At 42.9% G+C, this 27,994-nt stretch overlaps 1 protein-coding gene across 2 annotated transcripts; it reads right to left on the bottom strand.

Moving 5' to 3' along the window:
- Position 1: 1 nt before the first annotated feature.
- ocrl (OCRL inositol polyphosphate-5-phosphatase) lies at positions 2-27,545 on the bottom strand. Of its 2 annotated transcripts, XM_083651394.1 has the most exons (23): positions 27,472-27,545; positions 24,985-25,076; positions 24,447-24,485; positions 23,756-23,869; positions 20,595-20,807; positions 20,010-20,271; positions 19,648-19,821; positions 19,253-19,354; positions 19,002-19,116; positions 18,748-18,864; positions 18,357-18,538; positions 17,343-17,454; positions 16,922-17,031; positions 16,556-16,691; positions 16,266-16,376; positions 15,955-16,120; positions 15,114-15,349; positions 13,472-13,495; positions 8,809-8,928; positions 5,582-5,666; positions 4,647-4,774; positions 4,301-4,412; positions 2-2,352 (listed from the first exon to the last, which is right to left on the bottom strand). In XM_083651394.1, the coding sequence occupies exons 5-23, from the start codon at positions 20,776-20,778 to the stop codon at positions 2,228-2,230; spliced, it is 2,601 nt and encodes an 866-aa protein (XP_083507520.1). In that variant the 5' UTR covers positions 20,779-20,807; positions 23,756-23,869; positions 24,447-24,485; positions 24,985-25,076; positions 27,472-27,545; the 3' UTR covers positions 2-2,227. The 2 variants fall into 2 exon arrangements, with proteins under 2 accessions (XP_083507520.1, XP_083507519.1); XM_083651393.1 differs by lacking the exons at positions 13,472-13,495; positions 24,447-24,485; positions 24,985-25,076; positions 27,472-27,545 and having other exon boundaries at positions 23,756-23,860.
- Positions 27,546-27,994: the final 449 nt, after the last annotated feature.

The raw sequence follows: 27,994 nt of genomic DNA, 5'->3' as shown, positions 1-27,994 counted from the left end.
CGGCTATGTACAGTTTTATTTCTGTTAAATAAATTAAAAGTACCAAAAAATCTGAAAAGTTGAAAACAGTTGTGCAAGTTTGCCCTTGCATTACGTACCATACTTATTTAAACAGGCCATGACAAAACTGAAGACAAAAAGAACAGCGATGACAAAATGTAAGCACGACACCACACAAATACAATTGGTACAGTGGCAACAGAATCAGAGGTTGAACTTCTCATGTGAATTTCCTTATGTTTGATAGGTCGAGGGCAGTCTTTCTAAAGACATCAGCGAATGCGCAAATGGCTATTGTGAATGGCTCTCCCTGATTCACACACTCGGCTGAATTCTGAAGTCACCAGGAACCATTCCTTCCAGCCCAAGCCACCTTTTGGCAAAGCTTAGCCAGCAGTTAAGGCCAACAACAACTCTGAGGAGGGCAGAATCATGCCTGGACCATCTGAGGAATCTACTGTATTGATGGCGATGAGGCAGAGGAAACCGCGCAAGAACGGCACAACTTCAGCCTAACAGGCATATCCTTGAGTGCCATGATTGTCAGCCTTGTCACATTCAATGTGTTCACATAGTCTCCAAAGTTAAATGAGCTTGAACCAGGTATCCTTATATTGTGTGATAAGAAAACTCTTTAGTCTTTTCTGACATCACTAATGGGAGACATGGAGCAAAGGAAATTAGAGTCAGACACTGTAAATATTGTAGTCAGGTGGGAAAGCTAATGATATCGCTTAGATAAAACTGTTAAAAATGAAACAGTGTTCATTACACACTGCGTAGGACTTCCTCATTCCATAGTGTTATGCAACAGCGATTGCAAAAAAAAAAAAAAACATATTTCCTCTGTGGCACAAATGATAAAGGCTGTGTCTTGCAGAGTCATGAGCCATTAAATCTTGTTAAACTTGCACCCATAATATGCTGCATCACTAAAATTATGCACAGTAACAGGGCTATTAATTATCTGCAATGAGGAATACAAAGTTACTTAAGTGCCTTGGCATCATACAAGCCTAAAATAATGAACGAGCATTAAATTTAGGCTTTCAGGCATGGCAGAAGCAAGGAAACGTGTGAACAAGCATACAGACATTAACAGCACCACCTGCATGACAAACATGACATACGGTAGACAAGACACCATAACAGCGTTGCACCACCAGAGCAAGAGTCAAATACCCATAGGAGTCAACAAGGGGAGAGGATCACTATATACACCAGTTAAGACATCAAGACCACAAGGGGTGACTCTTCACTCAATTCTGGTTGACCAGGAAGGAACTTAGTGTGTTAACAGACATGTTTTGAAACTCAAACAGAGGAACTGGCCAAACTTGATGTAAGGCTTACAGTTGAAGTTACACAGAATCACGGCAAACATTCACGACTAAAGGAAGTTTTCTATACACAGGGTGATAAAAACAAGTAGCGTTCGTCCTTTAAAAACGAATGAGGGGTTTAAAATAAAACCACAGTTGGGAAACAAAAAATGTTCTGATGGACGATGGTGCAAACTTTGTTGAAGGAAAAATATAAATAACAGTTATTAAACTACAGTGGATATGACCACGTTATTCTAGCCGATATTGCCCCTTAAGTATGACTGCACTGAGATTGTCATCTTTTGTCTTGTTAAGCTTGAACATTCTTAGTGATATTTACACAACCATCCCATTGCACTACACTCACAATAGTGTGCTTGTCTCCAGTCTGATTTTGAACATTGGGTTTAGCATTTCAGGAAGACCTGTTTTCCTTTTTTTTTTAGTGTAATGAGTCATTCGCTAAGCATCTATGGATATTACATACTGTTCTTACATTCATACCATTGACTAATAAGGGGTTATTTTGGCATGAGGGGGATCGACTAAGAGGGAGGACATTTCCAGTCTGGAGGCACAGGTCCTTTAGGTCAGCAAAAAGTGCACAGGCATCAGCTCAAAGCTTTCCCAAGTAATACCAAATCCAGCGGCCATACTGTCCACAGAGGTGAAGCTATGAGACTTGATCAAATCATGACGGTTTTGACGAGGGTATAGTCCAACAAGGTCTGGGGTACTTCTAAAATGAGTCTGTGAAAGGTAGGGTGCAAAACAACTGCACTGGTCTCCAACAGATGAGAAAATACCAAGTGAATCATGTTACAATGTGTCCTACAGGTCCCGTCCCGGGTTGGGAAATGACTTGGAATCCTACTGACTGCGTGAACAACCCGTAACCTCTATTACTCCTCATCTCCTCCCATGAGGAAACCCAGAATGAAGTCGATAGCTCTCTGCCGCTCTTGTGGCGTCTGTCTGCTCACCAGGTTGGGCGGCGGTCGGATGAGCAGGCTGGCAAAGAGGGTAGCTAAAATACAACAACAGGGGAGAGAGGTAAAGAAAACATGACGGTGCATAGGAAAGAGACTGGCTTCATCCCAGCTAGTAAAATACAAGCAGAGATAAATTACATGACGATACAGTAATGAGCCTTTGGAAGAAAAAAAAACTACTGTAAATATTCCTGCCACTGTAGCTAAACCATTGTGATTTGTCAATTGCCCTTTGTCACAACATCCTCAACTTCCAAAACACATACATTACAGAGTCAAGCTTACAGATGGGACGGTGGCCTGAAGGTTACAGATGCAGGCTGCTAACTGTATACTGGCTTTCAAATCCCTGGGCTGGTTTGAAAGCCAGGAAAGTGAATGAGTAAACCACATCCTACATAAACGATTATTATCCATGTTCCTCTGAGCAAGGCACATAAACCCAACCGTATATGTACAGGAAATAGGGCTGGGTACCATCTTACATTTGATTATTTTTTTGGTAGTGGTACATTGAATTAGATATCAGTACAAAAATAAATAAAATGAAAAATAAAAAAAAATAAAAACCAATGCCCATTACATTTTTCATTTAGTAAAATAACAGTTTTTAGGGGTATACAATAAGTTTTAACAATGATACAATGGTTAAAATACAATACAAGGATGATATTGGCTCTTTTAAAGCAATACGATAAGATTCAATGACTTGAAATTGCTATAGTAACTTTTTGTGTGTGCCAAAATAGAGTCCTTGCATGCTATGTTTGTGTAGTTCTATTTCTTCCATTATGGCTGCCTGTAACCATTGGTAACCACTTTCAAAAGAAAATGCGTAATTTCTATGCAGTGGTAGAGTAGATAAGACAGGAAAGACAGGATAGTACTATGAGCCAAAGTCAAAAACTGAAACATTACATTTAGTGTTGTATGAAACCGCTCAATGATTCTACATCTCTCATCTCACACAATATACGTCGTCTGAAGGGTCTGCTGGGAGAGAAAGTAATCACATCACTTACGTGACTGGTTATGTGTAGTTGTAGTCTTTCTAACTTATAGTGCAACAGTTTTATGACAAACTGTGACTTTCTTGACTTGCAAAGTTATCTTTTAAATTGACAAACATATGTGTACTTCATGGCACAATTCAAACAGGAGAAAAAAATTATTGTCACTCGCCGTTCACCACCACTCATATTTCCCCCCCGACGCTGGTTTGTATAGACCCTACCAGAAGGGCCGTGACTTTGGTTCTCTATTCTACTGTGACTTGTTTACAAGAGCCAGTAATAAGACACCATGTTATTATGTTTTTGTTGATATATTTCTCATATATCAACACATAGCAAACGTCATCTGTTCCATTGCCATGTACAAAAAAAAGGTTGCTAGGTTACAGGCAGCCAACCTGGAAGTGGGACTGCAGATGGAAATTAGCTATTTGCTTTAATCTGGTGCAAAGCAGCTTTTCTCTCTGAGATCAATGTTATTTTTTGCACATGGTCTCTGACAAATAAATGTAATAAAAAAATTATTATTATTACTTGGTCCAATAAAACTCACTCTGAAGAAAGAGAATTATTATAACGATACATTTGATCAACGATACGATATTGACTCATTTAGAGCGATACGATACATAGGAATATCAAATGATAAATCGATTAATCGGTTTATAATAGGTTTAGTTAATGGATTAAATACAAGGATGCAAGGAAGTTTTAACATATACACTTTTTCCACATGTGTTTGTATAATACAGAGCAACAATACATTCAAGGTTATACTACACCGTGGAATATTCTGCCGTATGCCTGCAATTACTAGATAGCAGTGCCAATAATCTTGCATAATAGCTCTCCCACTCATGTATTATTGCATATTTGAACAGAGTTGACTTAAAGTGACTTTGATAAAGCATGTTAGTAAGGGAGAGCGTAAGGTAAACAGTGAGACACGAGACTACTTAGGAGGACATACCTATGAGGCTGGCAGTTAGGTTGTTGTTGTGAGAGTGTTTGAGCAGCTCCCTCAGGAAGGCCAGCAGGTAGCGGAACACATTGCGGTGAGCGCGAGGCAACTGGGAGATGAGCTGCCAAATCATCACAGAGAGGAAGACAAAAGATTCAACACTTAGCTGGCGACTCCCATCACGTAACGGAGGGCAGCCATGTTCAATCATGACATACCACAATCCTGGGGTAATGCTCAGCTAAAAAAAGATGTCACATTCTTCCATACGCTTGTCTCTCTCTCATTCAATAGTGTCACAGGAGTTTAGTTAGTGTTTAGTGTTATGTAAGAAGCGTGTTAAGAGTCACCGCACCTGTTTGCAGAGGCGGCTGTCGTGAGAGCACTCCAGGCAACGCTGGTAGAGTTCATAACAAACCACGGGCTCTGGCAAGGCCTCCAGGAAGATCAACAGCGCCTCAGCCACCGAGTGGTTACAACCAGCTACGCACACAGTTAGGGAAGATCAAGCAAAAGCGGAGTCCACTGTGTGCATGTTTACCTGTTCATTCATCTGCATGTAAGCATGGTACATAGATGTGATTCAGATCCAGTCGGGCTGTGTAATTCCCACATGCGTCGCACCCTATCTTGTCTAGGCCTGGGCGATAACTCGTTATCGATATATTATCGATATATATCATTATCGATAACTCAATATCGTCTTTCAGTGGAATCACATTGTGTGCTTTTGGGATATCTTGACACACAATTCTGCTAACTTAATAACAAGCAAAGTTAATTTAAAAACTGAGGTTTGAAACATTTTAAGGAATGATTTGAAAATGTTAGTTGTGTTTGACATCACATGTATTATTACTTGATTATTTAAGGTGGTTTTGTGAGGTTTTGTGATATACTGTAGGTATTAAAAAAAAACGTATCACTGTGATAGTGATTTCAACCATATCGCCCAACTGAATCTGTGTATATCTATTTATTTATTTTTTCTACCTGAATATCCAGCTATGCATCTAGCTAGCGCTTTGAGACTGAAAAGCATGTACAAAATAAAACATTACTATTATAATTAAGATTATTTTTGCTGTTATCATGATCATACTAACTCATCCTCATGACCAAGACACAACAGGGTCAGTGTGTTAACAGAGTGAAACAATGTGGCTTGAAACAGCTCATGTATGGCTGTCATTGTATCTGCTGTGTTGCATATCAGTTACGGTGTCAGACTACAGGCCCTGGCCATGTGATTCTGGGCCAGTGCGACAGACTGGACATAAGCGAGGATACGGACGGAGTCTGGGATGCTGGTGTCCAGACAGTCGATGATACTCTGCAGCTCCTCCTGTAGGCCCGGGGTCTGGAACAGGTCCTCCTGGGAGACAGGGGGACAGGTATGCTGTAGGAAGTGTAAAACAGTCCGAGGGGAAGGGGGCGTCTGGGTAGTGTAGAGGGAAAATCATTTGCCTATCACAGTGGATACCCGGATTCAATTCCCGGCAGCGGCACTTCCGGCTTGGTCCGACGTTCCTACAGACACAATTAGCCGCATCTGCGGGTGGGAAGCCGGTGGGGTATGTATGAGTCATGGTCGCTGCAATAGCGCCTCCTCTGGTCAGTCGGGGCGCTTGTTCAAGGGGAGGGAAACTGGGGGGGAATAAGGTGATTCTCCCACACGCCACGCCCTGCCGGTGAAACTACTTGCACAATATCGAAGAAAGCTATTACTCAGTCACATTTTTGTCTGCATAGAGCTTTCTGCTGTGTTTCTCTCTCGTCAGTATATCACTTTTTTGATTGAATCTTGTTGCGGTTATTGGTCAGTATCTGGACTTCTGCTTTCTGTTCTCTTCCTGTCTAAGTGTTTGGCTGCTGAAGTGCTGATAGACACTGATCAAAACTACACTTGTCTAATTGTCTAAAACAGTGGTTCTCAAACTTTTTCATGTCAAGGACCCCTAAACTGACACAAATTAGACCACGGACCCCCACTTGATAAGATGTTGTCCCAGGGTCCCCCCATCTGATATGATTTTTGCTTTTAGATGTTTTATTACAGATTCGTGCCAGTATGCCACATTTTTGGTTGAATCTTGTTGCAGTTGTTGGTGAGTATCTGGACTTCTGCTTTCTGCTCTTTTCCTGTCTGCTTAGTTTTTAGCTGTTTAATTTGGAAGTGTTTGGCTGCTGCTTGACACTGAATGAAAATACACTTGTTTACTTTAAACCTGTTTAATTGTCTAAAAGCCTCTGCCGAAGTTCTTCTTCTCGACTAACTACCTGCTCATCTATCTACCATCATCATCATCTCTCTTTCCCATCGCTGTTGTAACATCAGCTCATAGGCCCCGTAGACAAGGCATTTTCAGGTGTAGTAACCCATGTAATCGTACCTACCTACGCGCACCAGTAGTCCTTTTACTATTGCTGGAGGACTCTGGAACTGCCAGTAAGAAAACTGAGACCATCTCAGCCCATGCTCCATCTCAATCCCTCCACTTTCTAGCCCTCAGAGACCTGGATCATACCTGAAAACAGTGCTACTGCAGCAGCATTCTCTGCAGCTTATTCTTTCTCTCACGCCCCCAGAGCCTCTGGTCGCGGGAGTGCACCGGTATCCTCATTTCACCCACATAGACCTACTCTGTCATTCCTCTCTCATCTATATCCTCTTTTGAATCCCATCCAGTCTCTGTATTACCTATCAAGCCCAACATCGTGGCAATCTACGATCCACGAGGGACGATGGCATCGACCATCGTAGATGGGCCGACCACCATAGACATTTGAGCCTTCTACATCGGACCATCGTGATTAATTATCTGTTCAAATTAAGATTTTGCAGATTTAAATCATAAAAACGGCCAACTCCACTCCACTGCGACACATGGGGGACTCGCGGTCGACGAGGAGGAGGAGGGGGGAGGGGGAGGATAAGCAGAAGTCGGTTGTGTGGTGAAAATGTTAAGACAAAGAAGAAACTTCACGTTCTTTCCTGTTTTCAACCCAATGTGAGTAATGTTACAAGTCTTCAACTGTCAATTCAACTCGCCTGTCTCCATGAAGTCGCTCCATTACATAGGCTGCCACTGCTGTGTTTCTCTCTTAGGCTGGCTTTACACGGTGAAACTTTCACGCAACGTCAGTTGGTTAAAACTGAGGTGAAACTAAGCCCTCTGCAACACAGTACACTTGAAACTTGTCTGACACTCAGCTGCAACAGTTGCAAAACTTTGTGAAACTAGTTTCATGCAACAGCCAATCAAAACGCTGATAAGTAGGCTATTAATGCACTGATGGCTCTCTTCCTATTCTCCGGGACAGCCATAATGAAAGAAAGTAGTCAGCCAGTGGCAGAATAAAACCTGATAACAATATGACAGATGAAACATTACCAATCTAGCTTGTTTTAGTGAAACAAGTGTTGCATGAGACTTGGTTATTTTTGTATTGATTTGTGTAAATGTCATGTTGAATGAAAATTATGTTTCATGCTATTTGCAACCTGCAACTAGTTGCGTGAAAGTTTCACCGTGTAAAGCCAGCCTTACTGTAATGTTAGGTTCAAAACTGAGCCCACATGAATCTAACGTTTCTGCCAGCTAGTTAAATTCAACACACACACACACACACACACACACACACACACAACTACACACTAAGCTACTCTATTGTCTTAGCTGACAGAGACTGGGTTGTACAGCTGTGCTTTGGATAAAAGCATCTGCTAAATGACGTAATGTAATGTAATGTAATCTAATGTAATGAAGCATGTACTTGTCTATGGCTCTCACCAGATCGGCAGAGTGGGTGGAGCCACGAGCGGGACAGCAAGGGGAATTGGGCACATGGCCAAAGTTAGCCCCTGAGCCTTTCTGGAAGAAGACCTCGCTGTAAGAAAGCCACACCTCAAACTAATTTCATTGGTCACTGCAACTGCTTCTTCCTGAAAACGTGCGGCAAGTGAAAAAATGCGGTGAAGATTAGGGTTAGGGGGAGGGATTTCAGCTCGGCTTCTAGCGTAGGCGCTTGCCTTCCAATCCGATGACTGGGGTTCGATTCCCGGTCAAACCATACATATTTTTAACAAGCATTTTTCTTATTTTACAACATTAGGGTTAGGCAAGTACAACAATGTGGTTAGGGTTTGGTTATGGTTGTGGTTCGATGAGAAAACCCTAACCCTAATCTTAACTACATCTTTTTAACTTGCCACACGTCAGGAAGAAGCAGTTGCGGCGACCAATGAAATCAGTTTGGGGTGTGGCTTTCTTACAGAAAGGTCTTCTTCCAGAAAGGCTAACTTTGCCCATGTGCGGGAATTGGCCAAGTACAATCGGGGAGAAAATGGGAGGGAAGAGTCCAGAACAGTGCCACTATGATGCAGGAGTGTTGTGGTATAAGGAGAGGCATGATATATTACACAACGGGTAGTTCCAGCCAAATAAACTGCATGTATACTACTTCTTCAACAGTCTGCAGTGAGTACAGTATGTCATCACCCATAGCTTTCTCACCTGTTGACAAGACTTGGTGAAGAGGTGGTCGACCAGAATCCACACCTCCTTGGGGATCTTTAGAGGCTTGTCCTCAGTTCCAGCACCATCCACCATCAGGAAGTTCATCTTGGACTTTTCCTGGTAACAGATAATACACACACCATGTTTTACAATTTATAATAGAGACATTGGCATATTTCCAGGCATAATATACCCAAAATATTTCCTAATTTATTTAGGAATAAATGCTTGGATATATACGGTATATATATATATATAAAAAAGAGGTTCCAATTACAGGGAAAATGTATACAGTTACGAGATTATTTCCAATTCATACTGCCAGGATATTTAAAATAGTGGTTTGATCAAAGTGTAACAAAGACCACTACAATGATTGCACATGGCGCATTTCATCCATTAGTGGTAAAGCTGGGGCAGCATTGAGGCACAGATTATCTCTGGGGTTTAGAGAATTGAAGGAGAGCTGGATATCACATTCTTTTTGTCTCCGCAAATGGATCCATGAGAACCCAACGGAGATGGACAAAAATAACTCGGGGCAGTGGGGCTACAGATAAAGCAGGGGAAACTAGAGTGAGCTTGAGTGAGAGACACCGATAGCCTGCAGAGCTACATATATACACTGTCAAAGCCAGTGTGACATTCTCTAAAGCAGTGATACTCAATCTGCGGCCAGGGAGCCAGATGTGGCCCGCGATAGGGTGCTGAGTGGTCCCCAAACATATTCTAAAATTCACAATTTAACCCCAGCTAAATTCGCCGCCTGCTTGTCGTCCAGACACTTATATATACTTAACTAACTATCCTGTGTGCACAAAGTTGACGGTTAATTTTCTTTTTGGAGAGATCCTTCCTTGATTTCTTTGGGATGAGGGTTTACTGGCCCCTGGCCTCTTGCCATTTTGCAAAAGTGGCCCCCGGGGGCAAAGCAAGTTGAGTATCCCTGCTCTAAAGTGTTTAAACAAACACCCACAGTGCTACTGTGCTCCCTCAGTAGCACTTGTGTGCTACATCTCCTAGAGGAGATGCAAGACTAAAGACAACTGGCATGAAGCGGCACAGCAGAACAAACCAAGACCCGTCATATATGCTAAGTGACTATCTCTAAAGTGTGTTTTCTCATGCAGCTTTTCAGTTTCACTGGCCAGTGAGCAGCTCAGCTTTGGAATGGAAGAGAGGATTTTGCATCAGGCTTAATTTGCGTGTTTGAGCCTAGCAGAACAGACCCAAATGCTCCTCGTTAGCCTTCATCATGTGTGAGAACGGGCTGTGTAATGACGCTGACCTGCTGTGAAATGAGATTTGGTGTGTGGGTGTGTGTGGGTGTGGGTGTGTGGGTGTGGGTGTGGGTGTGGGTGTGTGTGTGTGTGTGTGTGTGTGTGTGTGTGTGTGTGTGTGTGTGAGAGTGTGTTTCACAGGACTGCTGTAAGCTGCTGTCAAAGAACCATGCGAGGTTTGATGGGTGACCGCTCCATCCACACACAGCCAGTGAAAGTGAGCTTTAACGGTCTGGAGTGTGGGTTACAATCTCCTTCCTTGTCAGTTCTCTGAAAAGTATGGGCAATATAATAGAGAGCCAAAGTGAACGTCACGTCCTGCTTTTCTCCCTGTACCAGCGTGTGAAAATATATGTCCTGAAACTGAAACGTAAGGTTTCCTTTTGTCAATCAACTACATCTCGTGTCGCACAATATATGTCACACCAACAACAGTGGACTGGCGGGAGAGACGTCATTTATGCGACTGGTTGTGCGTAGTCTTTCTGATTTATAACTTAAGCCGTTTTCCCACATGCGTACCGGAAAATTACCTGTAAGTCAATATCGGACATTTCCCTTCACACTTCTCCTCTGGCATGTGGGAATCTATCAGCGAAATTGCCTATATGTGGGGGGGGGGGGGGGGGGGGGGGGGGGGGGGCACTGCAGAGCGGGTGGGGAGTGACGTGTCGGCAAAACTCCGAATGGTGAAATAAGTTTGCTTGTTTATCCGTTCACCTGCATCGCGTTGAAGCACTTTTTACAGACTGGCTTCATTTGATGTGTCCGGGCTTGCCTTGGCTGTCGGCAACGTAAGCAAAATACTTCCACTTTCGCTTCGTGCATTTGCTTAGTCCCTGTCGGGCTGTGACTTAAGGAGGAGTCGGACTGTGGCCAGAGAGCGAGCAGAGAGGAGAGGGGGAAATCAGCACAGCACACCCACACATGAAGCTGACATAGGCTACTGCTCTTATTATCACAAGATCATTTCGCCAGTTTGCTTTAATGTGCGCGAATGATTAGATTATGCCCGCTGGAACATTAAGCAACGTGTGTACACCTCGCCATTGAGAGTGTCGCGGAAAATGACTGCACCCGTTTCTCACTAGTATCCGCTAAAACGCATACCGCTCTTCTGACAGGCTAGAAAGTGGTGAAATCTCCGCGACGACGGGGTCGCGCTTATACCGGCACGGTGCCTTTCTCACATGCAGGCATTAGACCACATACCGGTCATTTTGCGGTACAAAGCGCATGTGGGAAAAGGGCTTTATAGTGCGACGATTTTACCACAAACTGCGACTTTCTCAGCTTGCAGAGTTATCTTTTACATTGACAAACATGACATGTGTGGCACAATTCAAGTGGGATCAAAAAGGTAGCGTATCGCTCAGTTCACCACCATTCATATTTTTTCACACACTGGTACAGGGAGAAAAGCAGGAAGTGACGTTCACTTTGGCTATCTATGTACTGATTTGCTTTTCAGATAGCTAGTACCTCCACCTTATATCAAACGGAGGTGCCCAAAACAGTTCAGTGTTGGTGGATTATCATTATGTAGTTTGACAACCATGTGTTTGGAAATTCAGCAGCTTCTTTGATTTCTCCACTTTACATTGACGTGTGACCTTTTGATTTTTCAAACCACCAATACATACAGAGAGACTCATCTTAAAACTAATCATAAACAGTATGTGACATCTATCTTTAAGGATCAACTTCCATATTAACAGGATGTGGCCTACATCATGTACTGTAGCCTAACTCATGGTGGGCCAATTCATTGCTTGTGGTCATGAAGTAAACAGGTTTATAATGCATTAATCATGAATGCTATAGGATTAATGTCCTTACACATCAAGAGCGATGCGAATATACAGCACGAAATTACGATGCGAGTTTTGACCCACCTGTCAATCACAGCCATAGATGTGTACACGTCGGAAGCGAATTTCTGAAAAATCGACGTGGTTCGAAAAAATAAACACCGCAATAACGCTCAGCGAAACTTCGCCGTTGGTATGCACGGTTGCATTGACTGATATAGGTTCGGAAAATATGATTGACTTGAAATAAATGCTCCCGATGTGTAAGGACCTTTACGCTATAGGATCAATTAATGTCATCTATGCATGTATTAACACGTTCACTGCCAATGACGTATTAATACGTCAAAAATAATCCAACGGTTGACTGCCAATGACGTATTAATACGTCAAAAAAATGAAAAAAAAAATTTTGACCGTGGGATGTGCATCTAACCCTTTTACATCTCTTATATAATTATTGGAGCCACCGAACGTTTACAACCCATTCCACCGAGCCACTAAGTGGCGACAGTGCTCTCCTGACTAGAGGAAGGCAAGCAAAAAGCAGCCATTCTCATGAAAATGGATGGGGGAAAACGCTTTCGTTTTCGCGCTGATTGCTGGCGATGCGGGATTGCAAATTTGCATAATAGATTACAGGTGGAACACACTTTGAAACACGCAGCATAAATATGACCAGAATCGCAAAAGCTTCTCTCAACCAAAACTCCAAGAAGCGAGCGAGTCCATCCAGACTTCCTCAAACAGCGGCCGCGCAGACAGGCAGCAGCAGCAGCAAAGCAGTGAGACTGGTGACAAGCTTGTGACGGCCGCTGCAGCCAAGAAGAACGCCCACGGAGGGAGGAGTTGGAAGCAGAGGGGGGTTTCCTGCTGTTATGGAGGAAATTACTGTTCAAAACTATTGTTTAGATGTCTGACGTCTTACTGATGCCAAAAATGAATGGTTAAAGTGACTGTTCTATCGAATTTCACAAAAAGCCGTTTATCTCTGAATAATTTTTCTGACGCTGAAACCATGCTGTATTCAACTGCTAATGCTTACATAACTACTAACTCTACAAACTAACTCTTTTAGACAGAGAAAGCACACATTCTATTAGTTCTTTTGAGATATTGTGTGTTCACAAAATCTTAGCAGAAAAGAATCCTCGGGTCTTGAAAGATGAGCCAGAATCCTCAAAAAACCCCTCTGGCAGAAGCTAACTACAGTAAAAAAAAAACGTCTGGCAGTGAATGTGTTAACTGGAAAATAGTTCAGATTTCCTGTATTGGCGTATTTACACAGGCCAACGGTTGGAGAAATCAAAAAACCCAAACACATTATAGTAATAATCCACCATCAACGACAATTAACAGGAACAGGCAATCGCCAAGAAAAGAGTGCAGGACTGAATTATTTCCTAAACAGATATAACTGATCCTAATAATGCCTGAGACAAATTCCTTGTCTACTGAGAACATTTGAAGAATCTCATCTGCAGTGTTTAAAACCGCTTTAAAGCTTTTAACTGGGGTGACCTTGACCCGGTTTTGGCTGGTAGCTGGCCACTATATTTATTATTTTACCTTTTCCGTGTAGCTGTCCTCTCCCTGAGCAAGAAGTCAGCCCACAACCACAGTGAAGAGTTGGAAAGGAATGATGGAGGCAATGAGAGGCGATACAGGGAAACAAAAGAAGAAAGGACAAAGTAGATAGTGCTGGTATGCATCAACACAGAATGAGAAAAGTAGTTAGATTATGGCAAAGCTTGTAGCACCAATCATTTCATTGAAATACACCCGCCCAGTAGGATGATGGAATAGTAAAAGTAGAAAGGAATGATGATGAAAATAGCACACTATGGACTATGGACCCATTTCACAGCAACCGTTTTGAGGTGGTAAAAGCAGGAAGTAAAGCAGCTGTTCTGTTTAGGTGTTCCAGTGCAAGGTGCCCTCATTAATGCTAATGATTACACCTGCGTTACTTCCTGCTTCACCACCTCAAAAGGGTTGCTGTGAAAGGAGCCTATTCTAGAGCTAAACCACAGGAGATCCTATATAGCATTATGGAAGCAGACAGAACTGTGCGCACGTGGAGACCAGAGGAGTCTATTTATATGGAATGAGCTGGAGTGAGCTTGGTCTAACTTTAGTCAGTTCCATCCATCCATGCTCTTCAGGATAGCCCTTCCCATTTGGTACCACTTCCTCATTCCCCTGGTCACTCTTAGCGAAGGCCTGTACAGGTTGAGACTTCTTCTGCTCTCTAAATATAAACCTTCTCTGTGACTGAATTTACCATGAGGGGGTGAACAAGCACTCACGTGTCCCTGCTCAGGTTCCAGGTAGTGAATAGCTAAAGAAAGCCATCAGATTGCAATCTGAGCTAGACTCCTCTGTGTCGAAAAGGGTTTGTTTTTATTTCTCAATGTAACAAGTAGATTGCCTTGTACCATCAGATAAGACAGGAAACGTCAACCAATGCAAGAGCAGTGCTATTGTGTGGTATTTAACCTCTTCTAAAGCCACCTATTTCTGAAGAAAATGGTGAAAACGACATACCCAAACTAAAATGCTTACTGTGGCTGAACCGCTAGGGTTACAGACAACTGCCTGACCTTTTCTGAAAGGTAAGACTTTGAAGTTTCTGTTCCAAGTGTCAGAATGACCCTGAGTAACACCAGCTCAAACACAGTGGTTGATTCTCGCCTAGAATAAAAAACACTTTGAGTGTAAACAGTTACCTGTGGTTGTTGTATTTATGGCTAGAAACCCAATGGAGACATAGCCACAGGCCTTACCACATCCCAACTCAAAGAAGATGACAAAATACCAAAACATGAGTATTTGGCAGTGGTTTTTGTAGGGAGATACCTAGGCGGATTTCCAAAAAGCCATTATAAAAAGCCATTTGAAAAAGCCAAATAATCTGAAATGTTGTCTTTGTCTTTGTACAAAGACAGCTATAACTTCTGCTGTGTTGATCTGATCTGAAAAAGGAAGACATGCTTCGATGCGCAAGATTCAGCCGGTTAATTTGCTATGTAGCATGAATAGCATTGTTCAGAATTAACTACCTAATTAATCACATAAATGACAGATGAACAGCAAAAAATCTGACGCCGGGGTTACGGTGCCATGCAAGAGGTTAAGCGATTCAATATAATAATCACAATTGCACTAATCCTGTCATTATAATCTCGTGTTGTGGACTGATTGGTCTCACCAGGTCGATGAGCTTGGTGATCGGGATCTCTCTGATGGGCTTCTTCATGCGGCACAGCGTCTCCAGCGAGGTGCCGAAGCAGCTGGGGAGGTAGTTGCCGGAGATGGTAATGAAGTAGTCCTTGCCACGGTCCAGATGGAGCACCAGAATGTCCTCTATGGAGTCCTCCCCGGAGTTCAGCAACGTGACAGAGTCCTTACTGACATACACCTCCAGGTAGATCTCCAGGGTCTCATCTGTTGGGGGAGGTAAATCAGTGGATCACAGGGCAACTTTCTGAGGAACTCTGATGGGTAACATTGCCGGAGGAGTTGCCTCAGCATTGTTGCTTTAATTGCAAAGGAGAAGAAAAGGTAGAATCTGCACACTGTATCATGATATCCAAACGTTGCCTTGCCTTGCCATTAAAATGACTGGGATCTTCTAATACAGTGTGCAGATTCTACCATTTCTTCTCTGTTAAACTGTTTTTTTGTACATTTTAAAGTTTTTTGTGTCCATTTTTTTAATAACTTATTTAATTGCAAAGGAACATCAATTTGCTGGGAAACATATTACGGGGATATTGGACTATGTTTCTCACTTTGTTATCTATTGGGAGCACTGCTGTTCCACTTTACCAAGAGAAAAGGGAGCAACAAAACAGGGGGCACTACTGAACTATAATACAGCCCCAAAATGTGGAACAGGACAAAATCGTACTGAAGCGATGCAGCTAAATTAGCTATGTCATTCCCCTCACCAATGAAAGCAGGTCAAAGAGTTCAGGAGACAAAGTTAAGGAGAAAACACGGGGGAAAGTGGGGGGGGGGGGTTACAGTATAATGAAAAAGGGACTCACTGGGCTCTAAGAAGCCATCGCTGGGCTCAGCACGGAGCCACGACTTGCAATACTGCGTGTCGTTGAGTTTGGGGATGAAAGCAAAGTGACAGGCGACCTGCCCGTCGTTTGTTATTATAAAGCGCTCCCTCTGAAGCTGCCGGAATTTCACATTTTCAAATTTAAACTGCAGGAGGGGAGACAAAGAGGACATTCAAATAGGTCACATTAATCGCAGATTCCAAGCTGCTTCGTATTGGAAAGATATTGACAGACTATATACTAGATGGAGCATCAATACTATAAGAGGATGTGTGTGTGTTTCTTCTCACTTCTATCCTAGTCAGAGATAGAGATGGGAGGAAATCGTTCTCCATTCTGTCCATCATGCGAACAATCTCCTCAAACACCTTCTTGTAGCGCTGATCATTCACCACCTTCACCTGTTAACACAAACACACAAATCCCAACATGAGGAACTTCAAAGCAATGTTAATGTATTTACTTGGTATCATTATTAAACCTGGTAAATTACACACATTTATATATATTATCTCTCTCTATATATATAATATAATATATGGTTGATAATATATATATTATCAACCGCAGTGGGTCTTACCCCTACACTGAAGAGGGAGCTGACAGGCTTGTGGTCGCTGGTCTGTAGCTCCATGTGGCTCCGGTAGTGGAGCTGCTTAACATTGCTGCCCCTCCACAGGATTCTGTCACACCAAGCCGGGTTGCGGCACTTTCCGCTGCAGGAAACAACAGTCACAGATTCAGAGACAGGGTCAAGGGTCAAGGGCCAAGGGTTAATGTAGACACACATACTGCTGACTCTATTAGTGTAATATTATGTGTATTATTATTAGAAATGACTTCCTTTCTAGTGAGATCCAGTCAGATTGTGAACAGTAGTGTGATTCTTGGAGTACGTTTGCTCATAAAAGGATAGAACACGAAGGTATTTTATTTTGGTTTTCACCTTGAGTCCCATCGATCTGTTTTGGCGTCATACTTGTAGGTGGGAACAAAGTTAATGTCTCCTTCCATGAAGTCTGTGAAGGCTCTCTTCGTCTGCCTCTGAATGTTGAGCTAAACATACAACGGGAGCAATATTTCAAGGTGTTATTTTTTGCAACAGTAAAGAGGAAATCCTTATTTGTGGTCACAACAGAGGAAAAGAGGAAACCGTGACAGATTCATGATAGTGTAGCAAAGTGTAGAAATCCTAAACAAAATGTGTAAACAGAAAAACCGCTTCCCTTTATATATTTGATTGCATTTTCTTAATGTCATTTTCACAGGCTGAGGACATGGTAGAAGTTTTCTTTCCTCTGTGCCCTACTTCTACTGACACAATGTGGAGGAAACACTGAGCTAAATAAGTCTTTCTCTTCTCTCACCTGATCATACTCCTGAAGCTTTTTCAGCTCATGCTGAGCTATGAGCTGTTTGATCTCAGCAGAGTCAGTCATAAACAGACGATAGTTCAGATCACCCAGCCAGATTACTACACTGAAACACAGAATGGAGATACACACATGCTCAAACAACAGTATTACTGCAGTAGCTGTAAGAGAGAATCAAGACTCGATGTTGACTTTTTTCCCTAGAAGAAAAACAAATTAAATTTAGGAACATATTTTGGGCGTCTGGGTAGTGCAGCCAACACGTGGGGCACAGGTTCGCGCCCCTGTGCTACCTCCGGCTTGGTCGGGCGTCCATACAAGCACGATTGGCTGTGTCTGTAGGTGAGAAGCCGAATTTGGAGTCTGTCTCCTGGTTGCTGCACTAGCGCCTCCTTTGGTCGGTCGGGGCGCCTGTTCGGGGCGGAGGGAAACTGGTGGGAATAGCGGGATCCTCCCATGTGCTACATCCTGCCGGTGAAGCTCCCCACTGTCAGGTGGAAAGAAGCAGCTGGAGACTGCACTTGTACCAGGGGAAGCATGGTGCTAGTCTACAGCTCTCCCCAGATCGACAGGGGAGGAGCAGCGACCGGGGCAGAAAAGGGGGAATTGGCTAAGAACAATTGGGGAGAAAATGGGAGAAAAATCAGGAAATAATAATAAAAAAGAAAATTAGGAACATATTTTAAAAGGATTAAAACACCCTACTTTCAATCTCAATGTGCATGTTGTTGTTGTTGTTTTTTACTTTTTAGGTGACATGAACTTATTTTGCAGCATATGGGACTAAATTAGTAGCACTGCAGAATGCTGGAGATGAGAATAGAAGTATTGTTTTAACTTAAATCAACAAAATGGAATGAGAGGCGAGAATACAGTTACACCTAGTGATGAACGAAACCTCAGAGCCCCTTTCTGACAATACAGATACAGTACGAGTGTAACAACAGACGTTGGACATCAGTCCAGAGAGACTGTCCCACTCTACGCCTGAAAGACTGGGGAACTCACTCGTGCTTGACGATACTGACAGGGGGGTAGTCCAGGAGGTGAAAGGTCATGCGGGCACAGATGTCTTTGTAGTCCTGGTTGCGGCGATCAAAGTCCCCGTCGTGTGCCGCGAGATGTGAATTGACGAAGCAGAAGCTAGTGTTGTGGAAAACAAACCTCACTGCCACACCTCCTTTGTTCCCCTACAAGGGAATCACACAGTCCACTCTGTCACTTCGCCATTCAAATAGTCTCATGCAGGCAAATACATGGAGGAATAAAGCTCTAGTCTATGCAAACTACAGATACTCGGTTTAATATTTAATCAAAGCAAACAGAACCTAAGTTCAAATAAAACTGTCAAAAGCAACATAAAAATAAATCTTTCTGGTGAGGTTTAATATGGACATACCATTTTTCCCATGATGCCAGTGCCCACATGCTGTGCAGCCACGTCTTTGATGTGATTCTTGTACACCTTGTTGACAAAGACCAGTAGCATCATGCCAACTAGTCGGTCCATCTTGACCTGTAGACATAAAGAAACAAGATAATACTCGTATCCACATCACATTCTGTGCCGGTGTGTTCATCAATATGACAGGGACACAAAGTAAAAAAAGAAAAGAAAAAAAAGTATTGATTACTAGTAACTGTCCTACTCACCCTCTTGTACTTGGCTTTTGGGTGCAAGCTTCTCTCCACAGCATCCACCCAGAGCTGCTCCTTGGAGGAGTCCAGGTAGAAGAAGGCCTCAGTGCTCAGGTCCAACTCTTGAAAACTACAGGCACAAACCATGTACACAAGTCCGCATAATGGATGTTATTAAAGCAAGATCGGGGAGACGAGTCACACGGAACAGTCCAGAAATTCTCATTTAAAAATGGTTGGAAGAGTGTCTGATATATGTCACTGACCCCAGAGCGTAAACATCTGGAGGTTCTGGGTCGCAGCAGAGCCACGGCTCCAGACTGCTGTCTGGAGCCTGGCCGTTCACATTCCACGTTCCTATGAAGAACCTAAAGCAAGCACACTAGTCAGGCCTCATGCCTACTGAATAGTGAATAGTCAAGCAAAAGCATAAGCTGAGAAGAGAAGACGTTTGTTTGGCTGAATGTGATGCTTGGGTTTTATTTGGAAACTGGGGCATGACAAATTGTCAGCTTGAAATAAAATAAAGCCATTTCAATCTTATCTCTCCAAATCGGATGATGTGCCAGGAGCTGCTACAGTATGTGGAATTAAAATAATTTCTATTTGATTCCAGACCAAGGGAACAAAACTGAACACACACAGCAGAATAGCTTCTCACCTGAAGTTGTGGATGTCCACATACTCCTTCTCCTTCTTAGCCAGGCGGTGTTTGATGAGGTATTCTCTCTGGCCTGCTTGACTGGAGCACATGGCCAGTCTCATACTGTTTGTAGTGGGGCTGTCGCTCCACGACGGCGGTCTGTCCACACGGTCAAATCCAGATCTAAAGTGGCTGGGATAGGAAAGTGAAGCATTACTTTACAGTAACGACTTTTTGTGCAGAATAAATCTAAGCCTGTTCCTAGCCTGCAGTTTTCTCGTCACCACTGTCCTCACTTCAAAATCCCATTTAACTGATCGTTATTTGGGCTAAAACTAATTATTTCCTGATTCCATGTTATCAAAGACAGGTTAACTCACTCTTGTTTGGCGGGAGTGACGATGGAGTTCTCTTTGCCTTGTATGGAGGCGGCTCTCTCTTTAGGGACCGGTGCAGGTGGCAGAGGGGTGCTTGGGTTGTAGGAGGCTTTGCGTGGAGGGAGCGGGGGGACAGGAGGAGGTTCCCTCGAGGCAACCAAACGATTCTGTTGGTTCTTCTTCTCCTCCACTTTGAGAGAATGGTTGAAGTTCTCCTCGAAGCCAAAGTCTGACGCCAGCGATTGAGCTGCATCTCTTCTGTCTGCTGAATAATCAGGGACTCTGTCACCTTTTTTGTTATTATACAAATGAAGGGTCTCATATTAAATCCATTTCAAGAAAGAACACCCCAAAAGTAAAATATTTCAAAAACAGATGATTCTATCTACCAAAAAGCCAAGGACTTAAGATGATGAGTAAATTCTAGTTAACTTGTGCTTTACTTTCAAGTCTTTGTTAGAGTAACGTTAGTCATATTTTTTTCCATAAGGGTCATATGGAAAAAAGGTCATAGCTTGCTTTGGAATCCACCTCTTCAAATATATGTTCATCTATGACAATGCGTGTGCTGTGTATGTATGTATATACCTGTGCTAGTCGGGTTGACTGAAATGCTGTTGTTGAGGTTGGGGGGTAGCGGTGGCAGCGGCGGCGCACTGGTAGGTCGGGGTGGGGGGTTGGCTGCAGGGACCACAGAGTTAGCAGTCTTGGTTCCTCTTTGTGGTGGGATGGGGACAGGACCTCTGTGGGGAGCTGGTGCAAGGGGCTCCATCGCTTTGGGTGTCTTGGATTTGGATTCAACTGAGAAAATTAAACCCAATGCTGTCAAAAAGCAAAATGATTCCGTCTCAAGACGGCCTTCCTCAAGATTTTTTCCACAAGGTTTCAACCTAAATATTCCTGGAATGAAACGGTATGGAATGACAGTTTGCTTCTTTGAATCTTGCCCAAGGAGAAAAAAAAAAAAGGATAAGATTTGCTGTGCCTTGGCAAACTTGAGCCTTTATACACTGTTTGACCTCTCTCAGTGCAAACACGATAATAGATCAAGGCTGAGCCAACACCCAGAATATCAATGTTATTGTAGCAAGTAGCTTGTTATTGTAGCAAGTAGCTGTTGATATATTGTTATTGTAGGAAGTAGCTTGTTGATAAGAGGGCACAATGCTAGTAGCTACTACTACTGTATATTACTACAGGCATCCTCAATCATTAAAGGAGAATTTCGTTTTTTTACACCACGGTCCTCATTTCCAGCTTAAAATATGATGTTTTACTCACCCAAATACCTTTGGTTTCATTCGGATCCCCACAGAAGATCTGTCGCACCGAGTACACTCCTCAAACAGGCTATAACGGGAGCATACGGGGCAAGCTCCATGCGCTCTGTAAATAACACTTTTTCTGTCACGCCGCAGTCCATATTCTCATTATATGATACATAAATACACGTGAGGCTGTTTGTACGCCTCTGGGCTGTTCAGGTCTCCTCATACGGGGTCTGTGAATCCAAATCTCGTTCATCCCGTTCCAAGTCTCGTGAGAGTTTCCACACCGGCTGCTCTGAAGTTACAGGAGACATTCCCCTCGTGATTATTGTCTTGTTCACAACAACTTGAAGATTTTGTGAAACGATGGCCGCCCTTATCGAACAAGCCGCTGCACGGCCGAGAATAAATGGTGATTGGTGGTGTTCATGTGGACGCTGTAACTCTCACGGTTCACAGACCCCGTATGAGACCTGAACAGCCCGGAGGTGTACAAACAGCCTCACGTGTATTTATGTATCATATAATGAGGATATGGAGCACAGCGTAACAGAAAAAGTGTTATTTACAGAGCGCATGGAGCTTGCCCCGTATGCTCCCGTTATAGCCTGTTTGAGGAGTGTACTCGGTGCGACAGATCTTCTGTGGGGATCCGAATGAAACCAAACTTATTTGGGTGAGTAAAACATCATATTCTAAGCTGGAAATGAGGACCGTGGTGTAAAAAACCGAAATTCTCCTTTAACTAGCGAGTAAATTAAAATGCAGGTGTTAATGGTGAAAATGGACTGAACAGGCTCTGTTAACTTTTCTGTCCACTGGCCAAATGGCTAGGGAACGTTCAAATTTTACCTGCCACTCAATCATTATTTTTTGTTTTCTTTGTTTGTTTTTGGCTGGTACTGTAAGTGAAGCAAATCTACCAGCCACTTGCATACTTTACTAGCATTTGGTTGGTGCTAATTTTGGATCCTGCTCTGACAGTTGTGGACATCTATAATTAACCTCATAGCCACGTTTACATGTGTGATCACAAATGTTATTATAATACAAATAAGGCAACAATGCGAGTAAGGCAGAGCCCGTGTTAACAGCATACTCTGATTATATGAATGTGACCAAAGTCAACATAATGGCAGCAACATGTCGAGTACTTCACTTTTAAATCACATTAATGGACACCAGTAAGGACATGTAACAGTACATCTGCATTTCTTCATCTGTGGCAAAGTTGCACATGTGCCCAGCTCAGTGTGGTACGTGACGACAGAAGGGAACTGTATACTCCATACAGGGCTACATACAATAAGGGATGACTCTTACTCAAGGTTGTTATTCACAACTATGCCTTTCGATTGATGAAATCTCTACCGTCATCCAAAGGCAGGAGGGCAGCTCTGTGCGTTTCATCAACAGCTTATAATCTGAGGAATGCGATGCACATTTTCAAAGTGTCGCACAATCCTGATCCAATATATACTGAAGGTACCTTGAACTAGCGCTTTTGTGCACAACAAACTGCTTGGTCAGTAGTATATTATATTAACTATAAGTGCAATTACAGCACGGTTACAGTCGTGGTTACATGGTATGCGCCATCACTGCGCTACCAGGACACAGCAGTAAACAAGGCGTCTTTTTTAGAAGAAGAAAAAAAAAGATTTCCACAACTGTCGATCATAAAACCTTCTGTTACATGAGCTCACTGAGCTACCAGGACACCGCAGTAAACAAGGCGTTTGTCTTTTTTTTTCCAAGCAAAAAATAACTTTGAATTGTCGATCATCAAAACTTCTGTCATGTAAATGTGGGTATTACAAGGAATTAACGGCTTCATTCAACTTTGACCTTACAGTAGTGGCAGTCGTCACATTGTTGTGCCCATATAAACATAGCCAGAGAGTATGTCTAAGATTAGGCTTAACAACGTTCTCCGGTTGGAGGGTGGCATCTATTATGCATAATTATAGTGCTGCTGATGAGTCATGAAATATTCCAGCTGCCAGCCTGCCACAACAGCAAAGTGGTCATGTCAATAGAATGTATTGAATGCTTGAATAGTGGCTCTTGCTATTGGTTGCTTGTAATTTTGGTGATCTGGACATTTATTTCCAGATCACCATTATTCGAGATTACATTATTATTGCTTATTAGAATTAGATCTGGAGAAAAGTGTCAATGAAATACCTCAAACAAATGTAAAAAGAAACCAGTAGAAGCATAAAGCCATGAGCTGAATGCTAAAGTATACAAAGGCTGCATTCACTTTGGTGGCCGTCACCTTTAACGGTGGATCTGATTTCAAAGATGGCAAGCAAAGGACTCTTCCCACCGACGTGTGGGCGGCAAGAGCCCGCAGGAAATCAGTGAGCAATGTAATCCACCCTGGGTCAATAAATGTTGGATGAGTGGCTAAATAATTGATGGCTCAGGAGTCAGGACAGGTGTGTTGGAGCAGTGACACAGAGAGTGGAGCCTCACCTTGCTGCTTGGCCCTCTTCACCTGCGAGAAGAAAGTGCGAGTTCGCTCATCGTCCTGGAGCTCCAGCAGCAGCTCGGGGGCTCTCTCCCCCTGCACCCGTATCCTAACACAGGCTGGAGAGCGGGATACGGGATACAGAACACACACACACACACACACACACACACACACACACACACACACACACACACACACACACACACACACACACACACACACACACACACACACACACACACACACACACACACACACACACACAAACAAACAAACAAACACACACACTCACTTACTTTCAGGTTGGATGCCCTCATGTCTGCCACAGACTTTGCAAACACATTATTCAAATGCAGACTGTCTTTAGAATACAAAGCAACGTGAGTTAACACAGAACCAATTCAGCATGCTTCCAGAAAGCCCTAGCAACTCATGACCAACTTCTTTGGCTAAATAAAGAGGGAGACATTTGGCTGGAGGAGGCATGCTCTAAAAATGTAGTGTGGTTGGATGGGCGCTCTGTTGCAGTAATTGCCGTGTTTTTTAGCTTTGTTTTCTTGCCGCAATAAATGGCGAAAATTGCAGCCTTGCTTGCAAGAGCAGAGCAACGTCCCTTCAGTATAATCTTAATTTAACAACAGATCCAGCAGAAGAATACCGATTTAAATCCGAGGTAAAGAAGACAGGACTTACTATCTATGGGGAAGTCAATAAGAAGAGCCTCTTCTGCCTCTGAAATGAAATAGAGGAAAGAGAGAAAATGAAAGGGTGGCCGCGCAGCTCAAAGGTCTGTTGTGGGAGTGACCCAGTGGTGATATAGCCGTTTCCGATAGGCTCTAGATGCTACATGTTGACTTTTAAATTGTCTTCCCAGAACAAAGGAAATGCCCCCCTGGACATCCACTTCTACACCACTGTGCAGTAAGCTTGAGTAAACGGTAATAACGCTACGCCTGGGAGTTGAGGAATGTGAAGTCCAGATCCCCACAGGCAGTGACCAGGTTGTGGGCTGAACTCTAGAAACACGCCATGTCCGTCGGAATGGAATCACAAACATCTTATAACATCATGCCTCATTGTCTACAAATCTCAGGCGTAGTCTGCAACAGCAGTTGCATCGTCTATTTCAGCAGTACATAAAATATCCTGGTCATTTGAGAACATTTAGCATACCAGAAATAGTCAATACTATAATTTTGAAAGTGAAGACAAAAAAAAGTCACACACTTACCTCGCACAAACTGAAAATTACCATTGATGGGTATAGACAACTGAGGCACTGGACTAGACACAACAGCATCAGGGGTGGCCAAAACACCCAATCTAGATGAGAACAGGACAGACTCCCACTTAGCATCAGGCCTGTATTGTCCTTATGCCTCAACAATGTCATTTAGGCTAATCAATAAAATGATCTGAGACATAAAAGCCAACACAGAGCAGTCACAGCAATCTCACAGAGCAAAGACTTCTATCTTATAGCAGCCCATCTCATGCAATTAAAATTGTGGCTCTTTCATGCAAATCATTCAATATGAGGGATATTAGAATGACTGAACGATGCATGCAATATGAGTCATTGTGTGTTACGAGGTTTGGATAATATTTAACTCTGATTATTAATTTGTAATGCAATAGAAACTCAGCTATAAAAATGCATCGGGAAGGATGTTGCTGAGAAGATGTGACTAACACTGAAATGTAATTAGATTGTATTCAAGATTTCTGAAATGTGCATACATACAGGAATGCTTTGCAGTTAATTTGCAGTTCAATTGCTTTAGCTGTATAAACAATTACACACAATCAACAGATTTTTCTCTAATGTCCAATCTAATTCCAACATTTGGTTCAACTTCAGATCAACACGGTTCTGCTTTCTTTGGAGGAGCTCAGCTTTGAGGCATTAAATGAAGGAAGCCATGAGAGCACAGTCAAAATAGGCAGCTTCAAATCTCTGGTGTGGGTTAATGTAGGACAGGTCATATTTCACTCTCCAACAATGGCTGAGCAGCGGTTAGGGTGGGTCAAAGCATCAAGCTGTGCACGACTTGCCCACCCTTCCCTTCCACTTCACAAGAAGTCTGATTACTGTTGAGCAGAGGGAAATGATTCAGCCCTGCTCGACTAAATGTGTCAGAGGGATTTGCGGCTCCACAGAGCCAGCGATAACCCTTCTGCTGATGCGGTAAGCTACACACGCCGACGGCTGTAGAGAACATCCACGTCTATCAACAACGCCTCACACGCTCAAATTCAATCAAGGCCAAAACACGGGCGGAGTGTGATGGAGAATGTAAGAGGTGTCACTAAAACGTTGACAGCACCTGCAGTTTCCATGTCCACTTTACCATTTTGCCCTGACAGGAGCGCTGTGGTTGTAAGTAACGCAGTTAGCCAAGCGTGGAGCGTGTATGCTCATGTGAGTCTCATTACGCTCAGGACACAGGGTGGAATTCCGGGTAATGGGAAGTGTGTTGGGCTGGCAAATGGGTCTAATCGCCCTCTCCTTCACACTGCCTTAAGTAAGCCACAGCTTGCTACAATTTACAAACACAAACAACACTGATGACTGAACACACCTACTGACACAGTAAGCCAAAACATCCCTTTCACAAAACAAACATGGATGTGCTGGAGCTGCCAAGGAGAAACACCTCAAGTTTTGAGCATGTGACTATCAGATGATCCACACTGACAGTGCCTAGGTATGGGCAGCCGGGTGTAGGGTGAGGGTCAAGTGTTTAGAGCGCCGGCCTGGACCAGGGTTCAAATCACCATGTCGACAAGCGTCAACCCCTGCTGATGTGCCCTTGAGCAAGACACTGAATGTCAGCTCAGTTCTGTAGCTGACATACTGGCTCTGACCTCCCTGTGGAAGGGAGTCAAGTGAAGATAATTTCTCTGCAGGGATCAATGATGTATTAAGAGTAATGATTTTTATCATCTTTTTATTTTTGCCAATTATTGTGACTGTAACATGTTTTTCTTCTATACAATTTATTTTTGCTGCTTGTTATAGGGTAAATGTAGGGGGGGGGGGGAGTGCTTGGCCAAGTATTTTGCACAACACAAGAACACTGTGTTTATGCTGCTGTCTGAATTGTCTTTCTATCCTAGAAAAGTGATGCCTCTTGCCATTTGAAAATTCCGGTATTCCAATATTGCAAATTCAGTATTTTTTTATTGCTAGTACAGCTCTTGCTGAGATCAACTGTTCGATTCAGCCAAACATCCTGCCTCCAGCAACAGAGTATTCTGATTCTGTTGCTGCCAGCAACCTCTTCATTGGACAGCATAGACAGGACAGTCTACTGTGAAAGCCAATATTTAAGCTGTAGCACAATGTTAGGCATCCAATCAATTTACCTTGGTGTGGCCTAATACAACAGACAACATAAGATAACTGCCAGGGGACATGAACATATGCCAGCCCAGGAAAAGCAGAGACAAAACTGTTCAAATATGCCACAGCTAGAGCCTACCTTTCAAATAAAGAAAAAGTGGTTAATTAGATGGACTTCTAGGATAGATGAGGAGCTAACTAAAACAAGTGTAAAGGAAGAGGGTTTGCTATTGAACATCTGAAATAAAATCTTAATGTGCTGTGCTGCTGCAAAAATACAAGTATGACCTGTAACATCTCACCAGATTTATCTACTACCTAAGACAACAAGCAGATGGTGAGTTTTCAGTCACCATGTTCTGCAATACTTACATAAACTCTCCACAGCGCTCAATTAGAGACAGTAGTCTGGGCTCCTTCTGGCCAGACCTCAGCTCCTGGCCTTTTACAGTGTGAGCAGCACAATCAAGGAATTATTACGGAAGGTGAGAAAGGAGCTTGTACATTACAAGCACTGAATTGTTATTGATTAATTAAAGACAATCTTATATTAAAGTATATTATATAGATTTCAGTGCCTCAATTTCATTTGTGTTCAGGGTTGGTTAGCTTGTGAGGTTGTTATTTTGCAGTTGTGGTCATTGTTAGAAGGCATGCTATTGGAAATTAGAAGGCAAAAATCATATTCAGCCAACTGAGCCAAGCACATCATCATGATCATGGTTAGTAACAGGCTAACAGCAAGAACTCTGACAGGTGAATAAACTCAGACGAGTAGGTCTATTAAAATATGATCAACACTGGCAAGCTAACATTGATGACATTTGTTTAGCCCAGCCCTCTAACATTAACTAACGTTAGCTACCTGGGCAATCATCCCGTTTACGCTAAGTAA

This window comes from Poromitra crassiceps (genome assembly GCF_964638095.1).
Source record: "Poromitra crassiceps genome assembly, chromosome: 15".
NCBI lineage: Eukaryota > Metazoa > Chordata > Actinopteri > Beryciformes > Melamphaidae > Poromitra > Poromitra crassiceps.
Note: the sequence above shows the minus strand (reverse complement) of the source record. Positions and strands in the feature narration are given on the sequence as shown.